This window comes from Onychostoma macrolepis, chromosome 13, assembly GCF_012432095.1.
Source record: "Onychostoma macrolepis isolate SWU-2019 chromosome 13, ASM1243209v1, whole genome shotgun sequence".
In the NCBI taxonomy this organism is placed as follows: domain Eukaryota; kingdom Metazoa; phylum Chordata; class Actinopteri; order Cypriniformes; family Cyprinidae; genus Onychostoma; species Onychostoma macrolepis.
Genome location: NC_081167.1, coordinates 18,341,650 through 18,362,117, shown reverse-complemented (window position 1 = coordinate 18,362,117; position 20,468 = coordinate 18,341,650). Strand labels below are relative to the sequence as shown.

The 20,468-nt window shown below is 36.7% G+C and overlaps 2 protein-coding genes across 8 annotated transcripts; one reads left to right on the top strand and one right to left on the bottom strand.

Annotated features, from left to right (window-relative positions):
• Positions 1-3,547: 3,547 nt before the first annotated feature.
• On the bottom strand, positions 3,548-7,235 carry inaa (internexin neuronal intermediate filament protein, alpha a). The gene is made up of 3 exons (XM_058795889.1): positions 5,771-7,235; positions 4,357-4,481; positions 3,548-4,253 (listed from the first exon to the last, which is right to left on the bottom strand). The coding sequence occupies exons 1-3, from the start codon at positions 6,830-6,832 to the stop codon at positions 4,010-4,012; spliced, it is 1,431 nt and encodes a 476-aa protein (XP_058651872.1). The 5' UTR covers positions 6,833-7,235; the 3' UTR covers positions 3,548-4,009.
• Positions 7,236-8,027: 792 nt separating this feature from the next.
• On the top strand, positions 8,028-19,027 carry nt5c2a (5'-nucleotidase, cytosolic IIa). Of its 7 annotated transcripts, none has more exons than XM_058796255.1 (19): positions 8,028-8,107; positions 9,148-9,265; positions 10,241-10,279; positions 11,406-11,479; positions 12,791-12,908; positions 12,995-13,090; positions 13,360-13,451; positions 13,548-13,605; positions 13,714-13,807; positions 13,903-13,956; positions 14,082-14,165; positions 14,278-14,319; positions 14,678-14,785; positions 14,860-14,926; positions 15,014-15,184; positions 15,801-15,852; positions 16,124-16,184; positions 16,740-16,916; positions 17,012-19,027. In XM_058796255.1, exons 2-19 carry the CDS (start codon positions 9,165-9,167, stop codon positions 17,231-17,233), a joined length of 1,710 nt encoding a protein of 569 aa, XP_058652238.1. In that variant the 5' UTR covers positions 8,028-8,107; positions 9,148-9,164; the 3' UTR covers positions 17,234-19,027. The 7 variants fall into 7 exon arrangements, with proteins under 7 accessions (XP_058652238.1, XP_058652241.1, XP_058652240.1 ...); XM_058796257.1 differs by having other exon boundaries at positions 8,085-8,102; XM_058796256.1 differs by lacking the exon at positions 8,028-8,107 and adding an exon at positions 8,459-8,476.
• The last annotated feature ends 1,441 nt before the right edge of the window (positions 19,028-20,468 follow it).

Genomic DNA, 20,468 nt, shown 5'->3' with positions numbered 1-20,468 from the left:
TTTAGATATATTTTTAAGATGAAAAAAATGCCGTTTTACAAATGCTAGAAACGTGGCTGTCAAAGGAAAGATTGCTATCAAATAGCACACCTAGGTTCCTGACTGATGAAGAAGAATTTACAGAGCAGCCATTAAGTGTTAGACAGTGTTCTAAGTTATTATATGTGGGGTTAATTAGGTCCGATAATTAACACCACTGTTTTTTTTGGGGTTCCAGAATTTAGCAGTAAGAAATTACTCGTCATCCAGTTTTTTATATCGACTGTGCATTCCGTTAGTTTCTCAATTTGGTGTGTTTCGCCGGGCCACGAAGAAATATAGAGCTGAGTATCAGCATAACAGTGAAAGCTAACACCCTGTTTCCTGATGATATTTCCTAAGGGTAACATGTAAAGCGTGAAAAGTAACGGCCCTAGTACTGAGCCTTGAGGTACTCCATACTGCACTTGTGATCCATATGATACCTCTTCAATTCACAAATTGATGGCGGCCAGATACAATTTGAACCATGCTAATGCACTTCCACTAATGCCAACAAAGTTTTCTAGTCTATTCAAAAGAATGTTCTATGGTAGATAGTGTTGAACGCAGCGCTAAGATCCAGTAGCACTAATAGAGAGATACAACCACGATCAGATGATAAGAGCAGGTCATTTTTTTAACTCTAATGAGAGCAGTCTCAATACTATGAAACGCTCTAAATCCTGACTGGAAATCCTCACAAATACCATTTTTCTCTAAGAAGGAATATAATTGTGAGGATACTGCCTTTTCTACTATCTTTGACAGAAAAGGGAGATTCGAGATCGGTCTGTAATTAACTAGATCTTTGGGGTCAAGTTGTGTTTTTTTAATGAGAGGCTTAATAACAGCCAATTTGAAGGTTTTGGGGACATATCCTAATGACAATGACGAATTAATAATAGCCAAAAGAGGATCTATGACTTCTGGAAGCACCTCTTTTAGTATTTTAGATGGAATAGGGTCTAACATACATGTTCTTGGTTTAGATGATTTAACAAGATTATACAATTGTTCCTCTCCTAGTAGAGAATGAGTGGAATTGTTCCTTAGGGGATCTATAGTGCACTGATGAGATACTATAGCTGACGGCTGCATGGTTACAATTTTATCTCTAATAGTATCGATCTTGGAAGTAAAATAGTTCATAAAGTCATTACTGCTGTGCTGTTGGGAAATGTCAACGCCTGCTGATGCTTTATTTTTTTGTTAATTTAGCCACTGTATTGAATAAATACCTGGGGTTATGTTTGTTTTCTTCTAAAAGAGACGAAAAGTAATCAGATCTAGCAGTTTTTAATGTTTTTCTGTAGGATAGGGTACTTTCCCGCCAAGCAATACGAAATACCTCTAGTTTTGTTTTCCTCCAACTGCGCTCCATTTTCCGGGCTGCTCTCTTTAGGGCGTGAGTGTGCTCATTATACCACGATGTTGGACTCTTTTCCTTCATCTTCCTTAAGTGTAAAGGAGCAACAGTATCTAAAGTGCTAGAGAAGAGAGTCCATAGTTTCTTTTACATCAAGTTTTTCTGTGCTGTTGGATATGCTGAGGAATTGAGATAAATCAGGAAGATTATTTACAAAGCAGTCTTTTGTGGTAGAATTGATGGACCATACTTGTAACAAGGAATAGAATTTACAGTTTTTGCTATATGGAGTTTACACAAGACTAGATAATGATCTGAGATATCAACACTTTGCTGTAGAATTTCAATACCATTAATTCCATGTGACAGTATTAAATCTAGAGTATGATTTCAACAATGAGTAGGTCCTGAGACATGTTGTCTAACCCCAATAGAGTTCAGAATGTCTATGAATCCTGATCCTAATGCATCTTTTTCATTATCAATGTGGATATTAAAATCACCAATGATTAAGACTTTATCTGCAGCCAGCACTAACTGCAAATTCTTTAATAAAGTCTGTATGGTGCCCTGTATACAGTAGCCAGTACAAACATCACAGGGCATTTATCATTAACACTTGTTTCTCTAGATAATGTTATATGAAGCACCATTACTTCAAAGGAGTTATACTTAAAGCCTGCCCTCTGAGAAATACTGAGAATATTGCTATAAATTGTAGAAACACCTCCCCCTTTGCCTTTTGGACACGGTTAATTTTTATAACAGTAATCTTGGGGGGTAGACTCGTTTAAAATAATGTATTCGTCTGGTTTTAGCCAGGTTTCTGTCAAACAGAGCACATCTAGGTTATGATCAGTGATCATATAATTTACAAAAAGCGCTTTCGTAGAAAGGGACCTGATATTCAGTAAGCCAAGCTTTATTATTATTTGTTTCTCTGTATTATCTACATTTTTTATTTGTTGAACGTCTATTAAATTGTTACTCTTAAATTGGTTTGGACGTTTTTTGTATATTCTAGTTCGGGGAACAGACACAGTCTCTATAGTGTGATATCTAGGTGAAAGAGTCTATGTGCTGAAAATTAACTGACTCAGTGTAACAGAGAGAGGAAGGAGAGGCACTTCTCACTAACCCGCGGCGACTGTTGAAAATGGTTTCCAAGGGAACTGCCTCAAACACCCTGCATGATTTCACCTGTCTGCATGCTACATCACGTTAAGGTTCAGATATTGTTTATGACAGTGTAGGATTATAAAGGTACAAATCTAAGCCTAGCTAGTTTGAGTTCAGTTGATGTTGCTTTTTAAGATTGTTCAAGTGGAAATATAATATTAACCACTGATATGTCTAATTTAATGTATCTCTGGCTCTTTTGACCTACTCATGATCTTTTATTTTTTTAGATCCAGTGCTGTCTTGGTGATTATAAAGGGAATTTACTGACCTTTTTCTAACAAGACAGTGACTCTTGAAAGGGCATCTGCCATATTTTTCAGTGATTGACAGTCTTTCGGAACAACACAAAGCAGAAGCAATGTGACTGAGTGAAGGGGAGGATATAATCAATCATATTTTTAAATTCTCCCTCTATTTTTTGTGGAGAGAGATGGAATCCTAATTAGCCTTTAGATAGAAGGTAATCTTTCTGCCACTGAACAGGGTAATGCAATTTAGAGGATTACATAAACACTCATTTTTAAAAGTTTGGGGCCAGTAAGATTTTTCTGAAACAAATTATTTATTTTTTTCAACAGAGATATTTCCATTTCAAATGAATGCTCTTCTTATGGTTTAATCAAAGAAACCTGGAAAAATGTATTCCACAGATTCCACAAAAATGTAAGGCAGCACAGCTGTTTTCAGTATTAATAGTAACAATAATAAATGTTACTTTAGCACATCAGATTAGAATGATTTCTGAAGGATCATGTGACACTGAAGACTTAGCATTGTCATCACAGGAATAAATATACTGAATTTCACTTTTAAATATACTGAATTAGAACAGTTATTTTAAATTAAGATCATTAAGAGCAGTGTAATATTAAAAGCATGCACTTTTAATGATATGGTACAGATAAGATTAGTAATGTTGAGAGTGTTTTAAGAATAAAAACCAAAACATAACTAAAACATTTCAATTATTGACTTTATTGTGGTTAAGGCATACATGTGTAACAGTTAATTCAGTGGTTTGGTCCCTTATTCGTAATATGCCATAGTGCTTTCCAACAAACTTTGTGCTTTCCTTTCATAAATGTGAATTTATCCATAATCATTGGATCAGTGCTTATGCTGGCTATATCTCAGTCATCCCTTAATATTGAAGTTCATATTTATACTCCTAAAACCATCAACAGGACTAAAATACTCTCTGAAACTACAATTAAGAAACACAGGAAATATTTGAGGCCTAAGTTCTGAAATATTAAACCAGCATATTGTAGATATGGTTTTTGAAACATGATATCACCATCACAATATCTTAAACATGTTACCAATTACTAGAAACAACAACTGGCAGTTTTTAGCTAATAGCAGTGATTACTGTGCCAAACGTCCAAGAGACTACTGGGAAAATATCTAGAGAAGCAATGGTTTAATAACCGTAACATTCTAGTTTGAGTTAACATCAACATTATCACTCTTTTCTGCTTTCTTAATCACAGCGGTTTCTGCCGTGTTTTCCTCCCGCTTGTCTCCTGCCTTGGATTTGCCGTGTCCCTCTTCTTCTTTCTCTTTTTTGGGATTGCGGGGTGAGGTGAAAGCGGAGCGGCTCTGATACCCATAAGTGATGCTGGGTGTGCTGGAGAAAGTCACCCCAGAACTGAAGTGGGTTTCTTCACCTTCCAGTAGCTTTCTATGAGGACATCAATGATGACTGGTCAGTTCTTATTCATTTTCATTCTCATAGCATTAGTTCTTTTTAATGTGCAATTAATGTGGAGTTATTGGTGCTTTACCTGTATGCTGCAATTTCAATGTCTAATGCCATCTTGACGTTCAGAAGATCCTGATACTCCCGGAGGTGACGGGCCATTTCACTCTTAGTATTTCTAAGATCAAGGTCCAGCTGCCCAATTGTTTCCTGGTTAACGGGATTTTTAAAAATATATATATATAAATCAATATTAGCCTTAGCACAAAAATATTTTGTCATAAAATAAAATAAAAATTCTTATAAATAAATGAAATACATTGAAACCAGCTTGCACTTTTCTCATTCACATGACCATTAATTAATTTAGCTCAGCACCTAAATTAGATCTTTCTAATAAAAGCTGATGCGAACCTTTATCTCTTGGCATTGACTGGCTGTCTCAGCACAAAGTTCAAAGAAGCTAATCTGATTTACACTGGCACTTCTTTCACTTTCAAAAGATCAAAGGTCATAGATCATGTCTCTGAAAAACCTCAAGCCAAAATGATTTGGATGCTTTATATGGCAGCGTGCTTAAAGTTCACATTTGAAAATCATCTAACTCATCAAGAAGTTCTAACACATCAATATAAACATAAACTGAGGTTATCATTCGGATTTCTTTCACCAAGTGAACATGACCTTGCAGAAACCTCCCTTGCAAAATCCTCTTTATCAAGAGACTCTTCTTAGTGGAATTAACCTCGGCCACCTCTCGTGTGCGATTAGTTCAGCACCATGGACAGAGCACTCAGCTACTTGACATCCCATTTCAAACCGTTTCAGTTCTGTCCTGTGGTATAATTCACAGTTCTTCTAATTATTACATTTACATTTTTCATGAGCTCCTAATATGAATTGGCTGATTACATTTAATATTTATACTTTTAAACATTTCTGTGTCATGCTGCAGGACTATTAAAAATAACTAATGAAGGCAAAACGTTGATTAAAAATTTTGAAAATCAGCCAGAGCACATGCTTTCCTTTATGTATTAATATAAATACAAAATAAATGTAAGCTAAATACAGAATATATAATATAATAGTAAAATAAGTAAAAACAAAAACTTGAAGGGGATTCCTTAAGAATAATAAATTATTGTTAAATAAGGTATGTCTACTTAGACAGACAGACAGACAGATAGATAGATATATAGCCTAGATAGACAGACACAGACAGACGGACAGACAGACAGACAGATAGATAGACAGACACAGACAGACAGACGGACAGATAGACAGACAGACAGACAGATAGATAGATAGATAGACAGATACAGACAGACAGACAGATAGATAGATAGATAGATAGATAGATAGATAGATAGATAGATAGATAGATAGATAGATAGAGAACTTTTTTCCCCTTTTTCCTTCTTTGAATAAATATTTTTATTATTAAATTGTATTATATTTTCATAATATTATATGTAATGATTTGTATGTGTCTATACCTGATAACCTGAGACCTCGACATTGTGTGCATCTTCCATCTCGCGGATCTGTCGCTCAAGAGACTCGTTTGTGCCTCGCAAGGTTTCGATGTCAATGGTTTTGGACTGTAGTTGTCTCCTGTAGTCGTTGATCTCCTCTCTTGTGGCTCTCATGGCCTCGTTGGTTCTGGTGGCCTGTTCGTTGAGGCTGGCGAACTTTGATTTGTACCATTCCTCAGCAGACTGCAGGTTCTTAGACGCGAGGGTTTCATACTGCCCACGGATCTCTTTGAGGGCCGAGGTCAGATCCGGCTTGGATAACTCCACTTCCACAGATATCTGGGCTGCCTGGATCATACTAGTCAACTCCGCCACCTCTTCATCATGCACTTTCCTCAGAAAATTTATCTCGTCCAAGAGGGACTCGACCTTTCTCTCCAGGTCCACGCGTACCATGGTGGCATCGTCCACATCTTTCTTGTAGGATCTGAGCGTCTGCTCTGCCTCCTCGCGCACTCGGATCTCATCCTCAAACTTGCCTCGAAGTTTCTGCAAGTCTTCCTCGATATTATCTCGTTCAATGAGAATGTGAGATTTTTCATTGTTCAGCTCGTCCACCTGGGCTCGCAGATCCCGGATCTCTTGCTGATAGAGGTCAGCGAGTCTGGACGGCTCGTTCTGCCTCTGGCGCAGACTCACCAGTTCGGTCTCCAGCACTTTGTTGTGCTGCTCCAGATTGCGCACCTTCTCGATAAACATCGCGAAACGGTCATTGAGACCCTGCAGTTGTTCCTTTTCATTGGTTCGGACGATTTTAAACTCGTTGTTTAACACAGCTGTTTGAGAGAAATCCACGCTGTCGAAATGCACCGGTGAGAAGGACGATGACCGGCCCGATCTCTTGTAGTAGCCCGCCGGAGAAGCGCTGCCGCGGGAGAGAGAGTGGGACCTGAAGCCGCTGGAAGACATGGAGCTCCGTGAGGAGACATTGCTCATCCTAGAGGTGGAACCGGTGAAACGAGGGGTTTCCCCGAATATCTTTCTATAGGATGAGGACATGTAGTTGTCTGATCCGTAACTCATCTTCGTCACAACTAAAGGAGTCTAAAATGGGTGTGCTTGCCATTATATACCCGGCGGACTGTCCCATTCAACAGTCTGTCATGTTCCCTCTGGCGGTGACAGTTAAGATGAGAATAAACCTTTTTAGACCATTAAAACATTCATTAAATTGTAACGTTTTTAACAGGTTTGTTTGACATTTGCACACATAGGACAGATTTTAGGGTCGTTCAAACTGTATTTTGTCGATGGAACTGTCCAGGTTTGCGCAGTGTTGAATGGACCCGAAGTTTAACAGTTAAATCGATTTAGGCTTGATTTAAGATCTTGTTTGGATCCCGAATTTTTTATTTTTTTATTTCTTTGTGCTATGTTAAATGTTTTAGATGCCCATGCAATTTTAGACTGCATTACAAACAAAAACACATCAGCCCAGTAGTTTAAGACACAGAATTTACTTCCTTTCAATAAAAAAAAAAAAAAAAAAGCAAACCAATTGGTCTCCCAGAATGACCAATTGCCCAAAACTAATTTTTAATACAATAATTTCATTAAAATAAATAAATGAATAAATAATTAGTCAATGTCCTTACACTGTTGAAAAAAGCAAACAGCAATGATCAGCAAAAGAACAAAACCGTCTGAGAGCAAACAGTTTAGGCTGGTTTAAGATTATTTAAAAAAAATATTTTGCCAGTAGGGTTAAAAATATATAGGCTAAAATATTCTTATAATATGCACAACATCATTTCCGGTCATTTTTAGAATCGTTTTTCATGATCAAACATGTTTAAATGTAAATTGTCTTCAGTCCCCCACCCACAACTGCTATTTATGTTTTTTGAGTTCTGATATAAACTGTAAAGTTGACAACCAATAGATGGCGATATTTCTCTTCCAATTTTTTTTTCTTTTTCTTTTTTTTGTAACGTCTGTTCACTAGATAGATACGCATTACTGAAGGGGTTTCAAATACATCATTTTACAATAACTTTATTAATGTCACTGTCGACAGACATTAAATAAAATAATAGGAAATGTAATGAATGTTTTCACCGTAGTTGTTCTGTGTGGTTTTTAGATTCATGATTTCAGATTAGATTATGTAATCTAATATATATAACATTTCTTCCACACAGACTATCAGCTATTAAGCATTCATATTAATTGTATTTAAATGAGGTTTTGAATCTCATCATGTAGTTGCTGGATGGACATCTAGTGGCTGGATGGTTTGCGCATGCGCAGTATGCAGATAGTGCAGAACTGCAGTTGTTGGTCATAGAAGGAGGTGAGGTAAGTAGCCTACTGACACTGAGCGGAGATATAACGCGTTTCAAGAAGCAGTAGTTATGTCATTAAAATGATGCAGAATAACTGTATAAGAGCGTTATAGCGACAATCGTTAAGGCAGTTTCCTCCATCTTATGCATTAGTTTCCGGTTGATCAAAACTAAAGGAATGTTAGTTAACGTTAGCTGTGGTGCTAACTTTACCATCACGGAACTGCATGTAACGTACAAGAGCAAAGATCTGCTCGCATGTATGCCTTGCTATTACTAATAAATCTTTACAGTTATTCTGAGGCATAATGTGGAAACTTATTATGGTCATTATATAAATAAAAGCTTAATTGAGTCTTAATATAAATGCATAAGACAGCAGGTAACGTAACTTATAAGTTATACTAACGTTATATGAATTTTCTTGTATATGCATCGTCAGGCAAAGATGAAAATAATATGGATATTTATGTGCGGACATTTTTATACCATTTTTCATCATTTGTACATTGTTAGGTAATTCGTTGATGGTATTTTATAAATGTCACTATTTTAGTATTATTGCCAAACCTTGTAGAGAATGAGAAAAGTACATTTATTTTGGTATTTGAGAAAAAATACATGGTTTCAAAATATTGTGTGGCGTCTGTGAGCTGCCTTTCAGTGTTAAAGTTAGAAAAGTAGTTCCTTAAGGGGAATCTAGAGATGTATCATAAACCTGGTATTTTGTAATTGTTTTAAGCATTGTTTCAGGCAGCTTTCTGTAGCTTTGTGTTCTTCCTGTTACACTGACTTAAAAATGATTATTATAAGTGTAGCATTAGAACAGATGTGATAAACATTTTGAGATTCTGTTTAAACTAGTTTTAATGTGTCTGGTCTTTTTTTGTTAAGGTTTGCAAATCACCTGCAGGCTATTGTGCAACAATTAAAAATTTAACCTCTGAGATACTAAACCAGTGCTGTGTATATTCAAATTCATTGTGTTCTGCTGTCTGCCTGTAATGCATTTTAGAACAAAATCTTCTTTTTAAGTGTTGCTTTCTTTCTCAGACTTATAACGGTTAAAGATGACAACCTCTTGGAGTGATCGGCTCCAGAATTATGCAGAACTTCCTGCCAACATGGACGGTTTATCCATGAAGAAGTACAGAAGAGAGGTGCATCACAGGTACATATACATTTCACTAATGCTTTCAGCTTTGAAGGCCATTGCCGCTATATATTGGTTAAATCTGATTGTGTAATTTCTTGGTAACTTGAAAACAAATTCATTGTCATATACCTATATTTAAACAAGACAAAAAGACTATATTTTTCCTGTTGGAGAAAATGACCTTAAATGACCTGGTCTCCACTCTAGTTCAGATTATGGTCAATAATGAAGACCTGTCTTCATTGAGAAATTTAAATTTTATGTGCACAATGCTTTTGAGTCCATAGAAAAAATAGGCATAACTTTAAGTCTCCAAAAGGAATTGTAGACTCATAATTATCTTTTTTTTTTTTTTTAAATGTAATATGGCAGGTAGCATGTTTACTGTTGTCATGCCATTATGTTGTTCTGTGAATGCACCTGTTTATATGTCTGTTTGTCTGTCAAAATCTGTCAGCTTCATTGTTGAAAGTATGTCAGCTTGCATGTGATTTAAACAAAAATTGCGTATTGTAATTTTTTGCTCAATCAAAAGAATGAATTGTTTTCTCACTGTGCCCAACTATTAAATATTTTCATATAATAAATAAAAAAAATCCTTTTAAATGATCATTGTAACAGTGTATATGCACATAATGATTCTCATATCCCAAGTTTTAGTAGGCTATATTTACTTAAGCCTTTTTTGGCATGTCAGCATAATACTTGCAAGTTCCTAAAATGCTGTGTTTGATATGGCAAACAGTCATTTCATAAGAGCAATCCTTATTTACATGCAGACTATGCTGTAAATGTGTTGACATAGTTTTCTGCAGAAAAACCATCATGGCAGTCACAAATTGCAATATTTGTGCAATAAAAATCAAAAAGTGAATCCAATGGTAAGAAGACCTGTCATTTATAAGCGTACTGGACACAGTTCTTCATGTAGTGGCATTAGCCAGTGTTAACTGATATAATATATAGTCCATGTATTCCTTTATTACAAAGCTTACCACAGGAACTGGCCCACTGTCATCCTTCTATGAGGTATGCCAAAGTTTTGTTGTTGACCTGCAGTGCTGACTGATCTTCTGTTTTGTAATTTATGTTTTTTTCTGCCATGTACTCATCACAGCACAGCACTAAAAATACAAGATGAACAAAACCATCATTGCTTTTGCACTGTGCTGTGACTGTATGTAGGTCTCCATAGGAAGACTTGTGATGGGATTTGAATCTGTGAGATCATTCCTTCATTCTCCCTTCCCCTAGCTATATCTCCTTCCTTCATGCTCTTAACACATCATTTAACAGCTCATTTGTTCCTAGTGTAAATTCAGCTACATTTTTAATGTCTTACTGCAAATGTATAGTTGGATAAAGATGTACTAGCATCAAGTGAATTAAAAGAAAAACATTTTGTTTTAACATCATTTAGAAAATAACAGACCATAGCAAAATTTGAAACCATGTGGAAGACAAACATAACAGATACTTGATTTAAACTTAAAAATACTAACTATTATATAACAAGCTTTTTACTATTATTTTATCCCTTAACTCTAATTTAAAAGTCTCAAAGGTGGAAGTATTTGTATTTAAGTGCATATTTTGGTTGATTAATAATAACCTTTCACATACAGCTATTATTTTTCATGTATCAGTTTAAAACATATATTAACCAGATGAGTGGTGTCATTGTTTTCAGAAGAAAAGAAAAACAGTCAGAAAAACATGTTTTTCAGGTTTGTAAAACAGATGTGTTCAGCAGACTATATATGAAGTTGTTTTTCCTGATTTGATTTTTAAATGTATTTTATTTACCATTCTGTCTTGAAACAGTGTCAGTCATTACCACTCAAAAAAACATGATTTAACTGGAAATCAAGGAATATTACCATGCCATTTGCTCCACCTCATACTTTGCTGCTGTTGGCCAAAATAGGAATAGATATCATTTGTATTAATTCTGATTTATTGCTTTCACAGGTTACAATACGTCAATGTAACTCATTATCTACACTAACATAAACTCCTTTAGAGCTGAACAGCTCACGGGTTGTGCTCAAGGCAATGGGATAATACAGTCTGCTGAATTTAACACAGTTTGCAACTGAGAGAATATGAAATATCAATGACATTTGTCTTAAATTGACTGTTTTTCTCTCCGCAGAGTTTTTGTCAATAGAAGTTTGGCAATGGAGAAGATAAAATGCTTTGGCTTTGATATGGACTACACTCTAGCAGGTAAGATGAAGTATGTGCTGCCTCTGAAACAGATGAGGCCTGCATGGTGCCTTGTTGTGCAGTGTCATTTATGAAGTAAGTTCAAAAGAATTGTAAAGCATTGCGAAATGGTAACACCATAGCATGGTACTGTAAGGTAATCCTTGGTCTCGTGTTTTTGGTGGTGTCATGGCTCTGTAAATAGCACCCCTGTCTTCAGCTGGCTCGTGTCAGGCACATGATGTCTTGCACGTAAAGCTCTAAACAAGGTTCATTGACATCCATGATATAAAATGTGGTCCTTTTGATTGGTCATCTTCCTGTTTATGGATCTGTAATGATAAACCAGTGCTAATCTTCACAGGAAAAGGTTTTAAGTTCTAATGCCAGCACACAGCCTAATATTAACACCAAGTATGAGCTGCTTAGTCTGCTAGATCAGTGTGCATATGCTGTGTAACTCCCTTCTAATTGCCGAGCAGTGAATGTGCTTACCTTGGCAAGTATTTCAGCAGAAAAAAGTGAAGAGTGCACAACAATTTTGACTCCATTTAGTTTAACTTTTATGCTAATAAGACCATGTTGGTCAGTAAAATCTTTGGCTAAACGTGGTCTCGCTTTTATTTGGTGATAGGTCAGACAGTTTGGGATATTTGTAAAGCTTGAACATGAGGTCAACTCAGTTTCAGCAATTTCCTTCCTGTCTTTCAAGCAGAAGTTTGTGTTGTCTTTGGGGAAATGTTCATTTAGCTGATCTGGCTTATTTTGTTTTGAGGTCCAAAGGGGTTTATTGCAACATACAACATATTAATACAGAGGTTTTGCTGATAAAGGTCCTGAAAACCTTTTTGCTTCTATAGAAAATTAAGCAGTTTAGCTCTGGCTTATTAGGCTCCTTGAGAGGGTTGTCTCTTGAACAACAAGCCACAGTTACTCAGTGGTTCAATTTTTGTAATAAGAAGTCCATTTTGATTTGGAAATTTAAATGGCTTCTATAACCAGTGTCTCATATTTCACCACCAAATGAAGGAAATTGATCATTTGGCAACAATAATACCATTTGTCAGTTCATTTTGATATACACTACTTGATATAAACTGTAGTTTATAATCAAAAGAAAAGTCTGAGGTCAGTAAGATTTTGTTATTGAAAGAAATGAACAGTTAAATTCAGCAAGTACACACTTGCACAAAGTGAAAGTAAAGACATTTACTATGTTACAAATATTAAGTTTTCAAATAAATGCTGTTCTTTTTAACGTAGACCCTAAACTTTTGAACGGTAGCATATATTATAACATTTTCATCACTTTGTTTTCTTCTCTGTTAATAGTGTATAAGTCTCCGGAGTATGAATCTCTTGGTTTCGATCTGACTGTGGAAAGACTGGTTTCCATTGGTTACCCACAAGAGCTGCTAAACTTTGTCTATGACCCTGCTTTTCCCACAAGGTGATTTGAAAGATCATTTTCTAACATGATTTTCTCACTATTTTTACTTCATATTTTGATTCACACAAATTCTGTACATCTCTCAGAGGCTTGGTGTTTGATACGATGTATGGAAACCTGCTGAAAGTAGATGCATATGGAAACATCCTTGTGTGCGCTCATGGTTTCAACTTCCTACGTGGGTGAGTCTGCACTCACAATTTAAGAGCAGCTGATGCCCTGCATAGTGTTTGTTTGTTTGTGCATTCATTCTAAAAAAAACTTAATTTGTAGGATTTTTTATGCTAGTAAAGCAAGCAAATTATTTAGAAGAACATGCACTGGTGAATCATTAACAATAAGACAGCAATGCTTTAAGGAAGGAAATAGTGCCACTTATCATTTTATGTAGATGTTACGGGGTCACTTCCAGCAAATGTCATCATTTGTGTTTTTCAACTGTATATTTTAGTCCTGAGATAAGAGAGCTGTACCCAAACAAGTTCATTCAGCGTGGAGATACTGAGCGATTCTACATCCTCAACACACTTTTCAACCTCCCAGGTTAACATCTTCTATCAACTAATAACAAAATCCAAAAGAATGTATAGAATCTGTAGTCCGTGTGTAAGTTAACAGATTGTTTTTGTGCTTTATTAGAGACATACCTCTTTGCCTGCCTGGTTGACTTCTTCACTAGTTGCTCCAGATATACAAGGTTTGTTTTTGTGCCCTCATTTTAACGCTTCTGTGGTTCCTCGGGCATGAAAGTACAGTAGACTATCTGAATTGGCATTTTATGACCTTTTAGTTTTTGCCTCCACAGTTGTGAGATGGGCTTTAAAGATGGAGATCTTTTCATGTCTTTCAAGAGCATGTTTCAGGATGTCAGAGATGCTGTGGATTGGGTCCATTTCAAGGTAAAGGCTATTTTTAAGTGCCAAAATATACTTTTCTTTGAAAGAAACAGCATTGATTTCATACTATGGGTAACTGCTTCTGTGTGACATTTCAGGGCTCACTAAAAGAGAAAACGGTTGAAAACCTGGAGAAATATGTGGTGAAGGATGTAAGTAAACCAGATTATTGAACAACTTCTTGCTGACCAGCGTTTTGTTACCTTATTTCATAATGAATGTAGTTGTAGTTTATAGTTTACAGACATAATTTTTGTGTGTTTCTGTCTTCATCTAGGCCAAATTACCATTGCTTCTAAGCCGAATGAATGAAGTTGCCAAAGTGTTCCTTGTTACCAACAGTGACTACAAGTACACAGATGTGAGTTATTCTAGATGCAGCGGCACAGACCCAGAGCCTATAACCATCTGACAAAATCTGTTGGATTTTCATTAGAAACAAATGTAAGATGTAATTTCCTTTTCTCTTTCAGAAAATCATGACATACTTGTTTGATTTCCCACATGGTCCAAAAGTAAGTAATCTTCAGTACTGTTGTTAACTAGAATAACAGTGGTACTTAGTTGTTTTTATTTGTCTCAGATCCCCAATGAAAATGTCTAGTGACGAAGGACAGTACACATTTCACATATAAAACATGAACCAGCAAGCTGCACTGTGTAAAAGAACACTCTGAGGATTAATTTGCCAGTTATGATGTGTCTGTAATATCACAGTTTTCATTAAAAAGTGTTCTAATAACAAATGTTGAGAAAGTGGGTTTGAACAGAAAGACAGGGAGTATCAGGGGCCATATAGGAACTCATTTTATTGCAGTTTTATCACATACACAAAGACAGTGACAGACTGAATCTATTATTTCTTTATTACAGGCTGGTACGCCTCATCGGCCTTGGCAGTCCTACTTTGACCTTATTCTGGTGGACGCCAGGAAGCCAGTGTTCTTCGGGGAGGGCACAGTCCTGAGACAGGTGGACACGGTAAGATCCACTAGACTCACGTGAGTAGCTTAATGTGACAGACTCATTGATGCAGCCATGTTTCTGTTCTGTAGACCACTGGGAGACTGAAGATTGGAACATATACGGGTCCCTTGCAGCATGGCATAGTGTATTCTGGTGGTAAGATAAAAATAGATGTCGTTCTTCATATATTTTTTTTTAATTCTGGTCTAAAAGGCCTGATTGAATATGCTTTATTCTCCACAGGTTCCTCAGACATAGTTTGTGACCTATTGGGAGCAAAAGGAAAGGACATCTTGTACATCGGTGACCACATCTTTGGAGACATCCTGAAGTCTAAGAAGCGTCAGGGCTGGAGAACGTTCCTGGTGATTCCTGAGCTGGCTCAGGAGCTGCATGTGTGGACCGACAAGAGCAGTGAGTCTGACAGGGTTATTGTAGTTAATGCTCATTTTTCATTTAATTCAGCCAGTTGGCAAAGCTACATTTCTGAAATAACAATGTATAAAAACTATGTAGACATAACAAAACCTAAAAAAAAAAAAAACATTATTACTAAAACTTTAAAGAATAGTTTACCCAGAAAATGAAAATTTGCTGAAAATGTACTCGCCCTCAGGCCTTCCAAGATGTAGTTTGTTTCTTCATTGGAAAAGATTTGGATAAATTTAGCATTACATTACTTTCAAAATTCAAAGATTCTCTCTCATCAATGAGACTCTGTAGTGAATGGGTGCCATCAGAATAAGAGTTCAAACAGCTGTTAAAAACATCACAATAATCCACAATGAATCCATCTTATTATTCTACATCTTGGATGGCCTGAGGGTGACTAAATTGTAAGCAAATTTTTGTTTTTAAACAACATTTAAAATGAAAATATAAAAATAAAAACTAATTCAAAATATATATTAAAAGAATCTTACTGATACTAAAATAACAGCGATCTGTGCAGCCTGCAGACACACACTAAGTTGAGTTTTATGGCCATGGGAGCAGATGAGGACAGTTCACTGTGTTCTCTTCTTTGCAGCACTGTTTGAGGAGCTACAGAGTCTGGACATTTTCCTGGCAGAGCTCTACAAGTAGGTATCTGCTCAGATGTTTGCACCTCTGCCATCCAGTGCCCGTGCGTGATCTCAGTCATGCACTCGTTTACCCAGGGAAGGACACGTCGCTCCCTCCCTGCTCTCTGCAGCCATTTGACATGCAGATAAAGGGGCGCACATTCCTTTCTATTTTAAGACCGATGGTTCACGTCTTCTTATTACTTTTAACTCGTTCGACTCTGTTCTCACTCCACATCTCTCTATTTCTCCTGCATTTTTCTCCATCCTTTCTTTGTTTTGTCCACAGGCATTTGGACAGCAGCAGCAATGAGAGACCTGATATCAGCTCTCTTCAGAGGAGGATTAAGGTATATTTCTTGATAGATAGGAAAGTAGTACACTGTATAGTGAGAATATTCACATTACTTTGAAGAAAAATTCATTGTAATGTATTTTCAAGTTTTCCACATATTAAATTGGTGGGAAAAGTGCAAGAAAGTTGTCCAAAGCAGCACGGGAGAAATTCACATGAATATTGAAATTTTTAAAAAAGGCGCATCTCGGCAACACAACACATTAAACTTTAAATACTTTATGGCAAAGCTGAATTTTCAGCAGCCAATGCAGTGTCACAGCCAGTTTTCAGTGCCACATGATCCTTCAGAAAGTCTAATATGCTGATTTGCTGCTCAAGTAACAATGTTGAAAACAGTTGTGCTGCTTTATTTCTTTATGGAAACTGATATATTTATTTTGTTGAAAAGGAAGTTAATTTATTTGAAATTATGGAAATATTTTGTAACAATATTAATGCCTTTACTGTCACTTTTGATGCACACATTTCAGCCCTGAAGGGAAGAATAATTCCCATCACTTAATTCAAACTCAGTTTTGCGCTGTTTCTGTATTTCGAATTTTCTCAGAAAGTGACCCATGACATGGACATGTGCTATGGGATGATGGGAAGTCTGTTCCGCAGCGGTTCGCGTCAGACGCTCTTTGCCTCTCAAGTGATGCGTTACGCTGACCTGTACGCTGCGTCCTTCATCAATCTCCTGTACTACCCTTTCAGCTACATGTTCAGAGCCGCCCACGTCCAGGTAAACTCAACAAATACACTACAGTTGATTCATTGGTCACAACAATGAATCAGGAAGCCTTCAGTAACCTGTTTCTGTCTGTGGTTTGCATTTAGATGCCTCACGAGTCCACCGTGGAGCACACTCATGTGGACATCAATGATATGGAGTCGCCCATGGCCACACGCAACCGCCACTCCATCGACTTCAGAGACCATGAGTGCAAGAGACACCAGCTGACCCGCTCCGTAAGCGAGATCAATCCGCCACACCTCTTCCCCCAGACGCCACAGGAGATCACGCACTGCCACGATGAGGATGACGATGAGGAAGAATAAGTCTGCTGCATTGGCGTTAACTGGATTTCGGGTTCTTCGAGATGTGTCTGCGGCTTAAATAAGTATAATCACTGCATTCACACTCAGCCGTATATTTTATAGAGATACAAGAGAGGATGTTTATTTCTTGCAAAGTGTATTACATATTTTAGAGTTTAAGGTCTGATGAGAGTATGAAGCTAAAACTGGGTTTTGATAGTTCTAGCTTCTTATTTTTGAATGAGGTTTACAGATGGCCTCACTTTAAAACATGGAAATGTTAAGAGGGAGAAAAGATCCGTTTAAACTGAATTACAGAATCAGTTACAATGATATTTGCATGATATTGAGGGAACAAATAACAGTTACAAGGTACATCATTGACTTAAGCTTGAGGAAAATGCATGAATACTTATTTTGTGGCTCCATTAAGTATTAAATTGCCTTCAACATTTGGATAAGAGCCATGTAGCATGCTGGGAAATATCACACCAACAATGCAGCTTGCTCTGTATCTGTCTGACTGCCTGTTAAGTGCTGTAACATCGCTGCCATCTTTTCAAAACTGGTTGTATGCAAATTGCTGTCATATTATTGGGTGAAAAATGGAACACATGCAACTATTGCCGTTTTATGCAGAGTGAGATACAGGGTTTCAGGTTACTAGGTACTGAAGTGTAGTAACGGTTTGTGAAATCTCCCTGTATTTCTTATGCATTCGCCATGATCACTGTGTTAATATTAGACCTTGAATCTAGAGCTTAGATTCATTATTTACTATTTTTATATCCAATGATATAAAAGTGAATTCAACCAGATAGATTGAAAACAAATCAACTTGTGTTTGATTTATTTTGTTTGATATTAGCGCAAGTTATTTTTGTGGCAGTTGGCTGTGATTTAAGATTGAGAGCTGGTCTGAATGTTTGACACACAGCCTTGTGGGTGACAGTGGACCAAAAGGAAGCTCGTCAATGAATCACGCTCTGTCATAATGAACATTTGTAATTCATATGGTACCAGTCCAGATCCTGAAACTTTGTTTTTGACTGACATGGTGCTCTGTTCAGCATCAGAAGCTTTTTTGTCTTTTTTGTTCTTTGTTCTTGTTTTAAATCAAAAAGGGAATTTATGATGGGTCCATGTTGCTTTGGAATACCATACCATGTGCACTCATATATACTGTATTGGTTTCTATTGAACGGTGTTGTTGATTTTGGACTTTGGAGTTCAAAGTCATCTTGCCAATATGAAGGGACACTTTCATAAACAAAGACTGTTATTATTAGCGTCCTTCATTTGAATTCACAGATGCTGTTGAAGATTATTAATGTTGTACCTGTATTGTGTGATAGTGATATATTTGAGTTTGCTTTAACCTAATCTGACACCCCTCCGTTTATTTTTACTCCTTTTCATTCAGGTTAAATCTGCTGTATATGGGGGTATATGGTGGTATGTTTGTGATTCTTCTGTACGTTTTATTGTTTGAAATCTCTGTATTTGTTTGTTTAATTCTTAAACCCAAGGCCTGTGAATCCCTTTTTAAAATGGTTTCCTATTACTGTTGTTTCATCAACATGTTTTGCAGGATTTATTTTGTTTGTATTAAGTTTATGTTGTGCTTTACTGTAAAACGAACTGTTATGACAAAGTGTGGGAGTATTAGATCTTACTGTAGTTTTAATGTATAAATAAATCAGAATGCTTTCATATATTTTCATTTTTATGTTTTGCATTGTTTGCTACACAGGATTGGTTTTCAGTGCTTTGGCTTGTTGCATATGAAGAGAATAAAGTTCCTGTCATGCAGCACCCCCTTGTGGTCATTCAGCAATAGATGTCTTTGCATCTGCAAAAACCAACATGGAAAAGTTGTCCTCACTAGCCCTTGTATTATGCTTAAAACCTGGGAACTTTAACTTTATGGGTCAGTTGTTCAAAAAACTTAGATCAGAATGATGTGGATTTGAAATTCCCATGTTTTGCTATCCAGGATCTAATGGTTTTTCAAAGCAAAATTGGATTGGAATTACAATAATCCAGACACACTCTTTTTCACATTACCATATCTGGATTACTAGTACTTTATGGAGCCCCTTGGAGCCAGTTGTTCAAAAGTAATCTGATGGGATTTCGGCTGTTTGATTGGATCAAATCTTGAAAATGGGTTGTTCAAAAGAAAAGATCTTGGTTTTGATCTGGATTAAATTCAGTTTGTGTTGTTCAAAACTTTTTAATAAGATTGGTATACCTTTGATCCAAACAAACCAGGATTATATTGATCCCAGCAAAAGGGTGGATTTCAGCAATGAAATTTTACAAGATTTATTACAAAAATATAAAACTTTAAAACCGATCCAAAAAGAAAACATTTGTAATGTAGTATACAGGTGCATCTCAATAAATTAGAATGTCGTGGAAAAGTTCATTTATTTCAGTAATTCAACTCAAATTGTCAAACTTGTGTATTAAATAAATTCAATGCACACAAGACTGAAGTAGTTTAAGTCTTTGGTTCTCTCGACAAATTAGAATACTTCATAAGACCAATAAAAAAAACATTTTTAGTGAATTGTTGGCCTTCTGGAAAGCATGTTCATTTACTATATATGTACTCAATACTTGGTAGGGGCTCCTTTTGCTTTAATTACTGCCTCAATTCGTGGCATGGAGGTGATCAGTTTGTGGCACTGCTGAGGTGGTATGGAAGCCCAGGTTTCTTTGACAGTGGCCTTCAGCTCATCTGCATTTTTTGGTCTCTTGTTTCTCATTTTCCTCTTGACAATACCTAGATTCTCTATGGGGTTCAGGTCTGGTGAGTTTGCTGCCCAGTCAAGAACACCAACACCATGGTCATTTAACCAACTTTTGGTGCTTTTGGCAGTGTGGGCAGGTGCCAAATCCTGCTGGAAGATCAAATCAGCATCTTTAAAAAGCTGGTCAGCAGAAGGAAGCATGCAGTGCTCCAAAATTTCTTGGTTAACAGGTGCAGTGACTTTGGTTTTCAAAAAACACAATGGACCAACACCAGCAGATGACATTGCACCCAAATTGCAATGACTGTGGAAACTTAACACTGGACTTCAAGCAACTTGGGCTATGAGCTTCTCCACCCTTCCTCCAGACTCTAGGACCTTGGTTTCCAAATGAAATACAAAACTTGCTCTCATCTGAAAAGAGGACTTTGGACCACTGGGCAACAGTCCAGTTCTTCTTCACCTTAGCCCAGGTAAGACGCCTCTGACGTTGTCTG